This window comes from Micropterus dolomieu, unplaced genomic scaffold (assembly GCF_021292245.1).
Source record: "Micropterus dolomieu isolate WLL.071019.BEF.003 ecotype Adirondacks unplaced genomic scaffold, ASM2129224v1 scaffold_8, whole genome shotgun sequence".
Classification (NCBI taxonomy): domain Eukaryota; kingdom Metazoa; phylum Chordata; class Actinopteri; order Centrarchiformes; family Centrarchidae; genus Micropterus; species Micropterus dolomieu.
Window position 1 is genome coordinate 868 of NW_025744015.1, and position 5,144 is coordinate 6,011.

Below are 5,144 nucleotides of genomic sequence, written 5' to 3' on the forward strand. Positions count from 1 at the left end.
CCGTCTGGCACCAACAACCATGCCACGCTCAAAATGCCTTTCTTTCCCATTGTGACATTCAGTTTGGAGTTCAGGAGGTTGTCTTGACCAGGACCACACCCCTAAATGCATTGAAGCAACTGCCATGTGATTGGTTGATTAGATAATTGCATTAATGAGAAATTGAACAGGTGTTCCTAATAATCCTTTAGGTGAGTGTAAGTAGCCCACTAGTAACACCATTAGTCATGTCTAGAAGTCACTTTAGAGTGTAACCGCCTGTGATAGGCTACTTGGGCCTAATGTTTTGCAACCTAATTGAGATCACAGGATACGTGAACTGACATAGGCCACAGATTCACAACGCTGTTACAGAACACAGTATCATACATGGAACAGGAAACAAATACTCACTGCTCTGATCTCTGTTTTTTTTATTAAAAAAACCCAAACGGAATTGACCAGAAATGCAGAAAAACTTGGTTTTACCACACACACACACACACACACACACACACACACACACACACACACACACACACACACAAAAACAAATAAAGAGAACATTAAATTAAATGGAAATATATTGTAAGTGCACATCAGTATAAATAAAAGATAAATGGACAAAAAGTTTAATTCATTTCACATTTTTCTAAAGGTGCCTTTGTTGGGGGTCCGAGGTCATGTGAGCTTCTTATTGATCCAAGGACGTAAAGAGAGTCAGATGCGAGCTGTGCTGGTGCTGCGTGCGGTAGAAGAGAGCTCAGTAGGTCTGGCTGTAGTAGAGGTAGTAGGGGTCTTCTGTTTTCTAGAAATGACACGAGGACGACAAACATTAGACTCATTACAACAGAGTGGTGTTCAGGTGAGGCTTGGATTCATGTCAGTAAATATACTCACATGACGTTAGCCAGGAGTCTTTTCACTGCGTTCAACTTGGGGTTCAGGCAATAGCGAAGGCCGCTGTTGAGGGTGACCCTGTTGAAACAGATAGAAAAGGTGACTCAGGTGAAGTGACTCAGGAAAGGCCAAACTCTCTTCTCCAAATACAATAGATGAACACATGATTCAGGCAAGTAGACTGATGACTAGAAGTAGAGATTTCAGAGACTGTAATATGCCTTAAATTATTGTTCCTTTAGCAGGAGTTAGTAATGGTTGAGTGCCAGACTTCGACCTTTGATAAATCTTTAAAAATTATTAAAGTGGCATTCTAGATTTAATGGTGCCAGGTTTACTGAGGGAGATACAAGCATCCTATTAGCATAAAATGCAAACAACAAATCTATTTCTATAACAAATTAAAATCCCATTTTTCCACAAAGATTTAAGTGTTACATACACAATCTCCACTGTGTCACAGAAGACGGTTGCTGGGTAGATCTGGATGTCCTTTACTTCAGACTTTGAAGCAATTTGATTCCTGACACGTTGACACAGACACTGCTGTCCTGATTCGCCGACTAGAGAAGAAGACAAGATGAAAATGAAAATATAAAATATTTCTGCTCACAGCTACCAGATCATATCAGAATGTATGAAATATAAAGAGATGTTTTTATCTACTCATTGTCTGTCAACTACATGAGCCTCACATTGTCTATGTATGTAAGATTTGTAAATGACAAAAAAGTATAAAAACTTACGTAGGGCTTTAGAGATGTAGACCATGGAGGCCAGGAGCAGAAACACTTTCATGATGCTGGACATTGTTGGTTTCGTCTTCGGTCAGATGACACTGATGCTAGAAAATAAATCTTGTTCCTTGTGGTGAAGATGGCAGAAAGAGGTGTAATTAGTGCAAGAGTCAAAGAAAGCAAAGATTGTTGACAGAAGTGCTGTGAGGCACAGAGGCCGAGGAGCCACTTAAATACGCTCTTTGGAGACGTCACTCATCCTTCCTGTTTTAAAGGGAATTTTCTGGGAAGTGAAACTTCAAAAACCACAAAGAAAAAAAAAGCACTCACTCCTTCATCTCTCCTTTCACTAATAAATAATCTAACCAGATTTTAGATTTTAAAAGTGCATTTAAATATTATGTATGTAAACAAGAATAGAAAAACAGTAGTGTAACTTGTTGGAACTGTAAACCTGAATAAAACCTTCATCAAACTTGAGCAGTGTAAATTATGCCACAACTCAAATTAATTAAATGTTTGTGTGTCTTGGTGACAATAAAATATCATACTAAAGAAAAAGAAATTGTTAAAATCCCTTTGTTTTTGCCAAATCTGAGACATTCCACACAGAACTCCAAAAATGGACTGGGCAAAATGATTTGCACCCTCAACTTAATATTTGGTAGCACATCCTTTGGAAAAAATAACTGAAATCATTCACCTCCTGTAACCAGCAATAAGTTTCTTACACCTCTATACTTTAGACAACTCTTCTTCTGCCAACTGTTCCAGGTCTTTGAGATTTGATGGGCTCCTTCTCCCAACTGCTGTCTTTAGATCTCCCCACTGGAGCGTTAGGGGATTCTGGACTCATTGCTGGCCAATTCAGAAGTCTCCATTGAAAAAAAAACAAAGAATGCTTTGGGTCATTGTCCTGCTGTGGGACCCATAATCTCTGACCGAGACTGAGCTTTCTGACACTAGTTCCTACAATTGCTCCTCAAAATTCTTTGGTATTCTTCAGATTTTATAATGCCATGCACACAGTCAAGACATCCAGCACCTAAAGCAGCGGAGCAACCCCAAAACATCAGTGAACCTCCACCATGTTTGACTGGAGGGACAATGTTCTTTTCTTTGAATGCCTCATTTTGTTTGCTGAAAACAGAAGAATGATAGCTTTACCAAAAAGCTCTATTTTAGTCTCATCTGTCCACAGGACATTCTCTCTCCTAGAAGGATTTTGGCCTCCTCAGGTATCTTTAGCAAACTCTGATCTGGCTTTTTTATGTTTCTGTGTCAGCAGTGGGGTCCTCCCTTTTCATTCACATGGCGACTGATAGTGCGAGCTGACATTGTAGTACCCTGTGTCTGCAGGTCGGCCTGAATTTGTTAGGAAGTTGATTGAGATTCTTTACCCGCTATTCAAACACATCTTTGTTGCAATCTTTCATCAATTTTTCTCTTTCGCCATGTCCAGGGAGATAAGCTACAGTGTCATGGGCTGTAAACTTCTTACCAATGTTGCGCACAGTGGACACAGAAACATTAAGATTTCTGGAGATGTAGCCTTAAAATTGTTCATGCTTTTCCAAAGTTTTGGCTATCAAATCCTTTTTGTTATTTTTTTTTATAATCCATGCTCAATGTTGTACCCCAGTAACACAACACAAAGGCTGAGTCAACCTTTCTCCATTTTAAAGTAAGTGTGATTTCTACATTGCCAGCACCTGTGAATTGCTCCAGGTGAGTTTATTTACAAATTAAAGGGGCAACACATTTCTGAAGATTTTGAAATGGTGTCAATAATTTTGTCCTGTCAATTTTGCAGCTCTGTGTGGAACAACTCAGATTTGGATTTTTTTTCTCAGCTTTTTTTGTGTCGTTCCAATACAAACAAAAGAAATAAACATGAGAATACTAAAGCATTTGTAATTGCAATGATTTTAAGTTGAGGCAAGCACAATTTCATTTTCTTTCCGCTGTAGTGGTAGAACTGATCTGGGGTCATGGCCTATGGGCAACAGGTTTGATAGGAAATGCAGTGTTTCAGTAGAAGGCATAGCCTTAATGTTAGTTTCAGTTTTATGTCCTCTTTCACTTTTCTGGACAAAATAAAAATCCCACCACAACTGTTTTTTCCTTCTCTAGTTTTATATCCTTCTCCTTTCTTCTCTATTAAGGCCAGACAGTTGAAATGAAACAGAAGGGGGATGCAGTGTGAAAGCACTGAAAATACTGAAGTACTGAATATCCTACTTTCCTGTAATTTGCTATACCATTTTTAATGACAGGTATTAAATGAGCACAGGACAATTTAAAAGAATGATAAGGAAAAGAACACTGCAAAAACTGAGCTCTCAAAAACTAGGGGGGAAAAGCATTAAAATGGGGGAAATATTGCTTAAAATAAGCAAATTTATCTGCCAACAGAACAAGAATATTTCACTTGCTACTTAAGGCCAAAAAAACTTGAAACAAGTGAAATTCTCTAACATAAAAGCCGCCTGGTAAGAAGAAATATCTTGTCAGACAAAGAACAAGTACATTTTGCCTTTAAGTAAGATAATTAATCTTACTAAGATTTTAGTTTTTGCAGTGAAGGTGACTGCTATGTTGCCATATTACTGATAAAAGCAGGTGTGTGTCCTGTGGAAGTCGCATATCTCCGTAATGTCAGGTTTTACAAACCTGGAAAACCAGGCTTGTTTTACAGGATTGGTCACACTGCACCATGTTGAATGCACCACTCTGGCAACAGAGCTGACGGAAATGATCATAAGAGACTTAAAGCCCTGCATCCTGTTAGGGAAAAGTGTAGTGCAATATAAAGGCATTGTCACAGTTTGCTGCTCAGTCCCTCTCTTCAGCCACACTCCCTCATTCCTGGCCCATGTGCATTATTCTCTCTAATGATGCCTGTGCATCGCTTTGTATAGGCTTACAGCCAACATCAGCTGGTTAATTTGCCTAATCTTCGCAGGTCTTTAGATCACAGTGAAACACACACAACAGTGGGCTGAAGGAACTTTTTAGTTCCTTGAAAAGAGATCCGGGGACTTAAAAGTCCCCAGTACTTTTGGGCGAAACGCAGCTTATCTGCCTCTGTTTCTAACTCCCCAGACCTGCCATCCTCAAGCTGTCCACCAGATGCCCTCAGAGTTTCTCTCCTTTTCCTGACGCCTGACTGCCAGAACCAGCTACACACCTGTTCTCAATTCCCTCATCAGCACTGCAGTTACTTGGGCTACTCGGCCCACTCCTCACCTGCAACTCATTCCTTCGTCAGCCGCTCAAGCATATATACCAATTATATCCTACTATTTTGAAAAAAAGAATAATATTACAAGAATAAAATAACTGTAAAATGCTGCAGACTGCAAGGAAATACTAATACTTGCACTAATGACTTGAAGTGACCTATTCTATTTTGACTTTATTCTCAAAATGTTAAGACTGAATACTCAAAATCCCAGATTACTATGTGTTCTCAAAATGTCAGAGAACACAGATATGTGAGATAAATTTCGAACATGCATTTGAACA

General features: G+C 39.1%; 1 protein-coding gene across 4 annotated transcripts; it reads right to left on the bottom strand.

Moving 5' to 3' along the window:
• Nucleotides 1-545: 545 nt before the first annotated feature.
• LOC123967085 (C-X-C motif chemokine 10-like) lies at nt 546-3,270 on the bottom strand. 4 transcript variants are annotated; one of them, XM_046043106.1, is made up of 5 exons: nt 3,118-3,270; nt 1,626-1,743; nt 1,322-1,442; nt 880-957; nt 546-787 (listed from the first exon to the last, which is right to left on the bottom strand). In XM_046043106.1, the coding sequence occupies exons 2-5, from the start codon at nt 1,687-1,689 to the stop codon at nt 700-702; spliced, it is 351 nt and encodes a 116-aa protein (XP_045899062.1). In that variant the 5' UTR covers nt 1,690-1,743; nt 3,118-3,270; the 3' UTR covers nt 546-699. The 4 variants fall into 4 exon arrangements, with proteins under 4 accessions (XP_045899062.1, XP_045899065.1, XP_045899064.1 ...); XM_046043109.1 differs by lacking the exon at nt 3,118-3,270 and adding an exon at nt 2,784-2,804; XM_046043108.1 differs by lacking the exon at nt 3,118-3,270 and adding an exon at nt 2,350-2,482.
• Nucleotides 3,271-5,144: the final 1,874 nt, after the last annotated feature.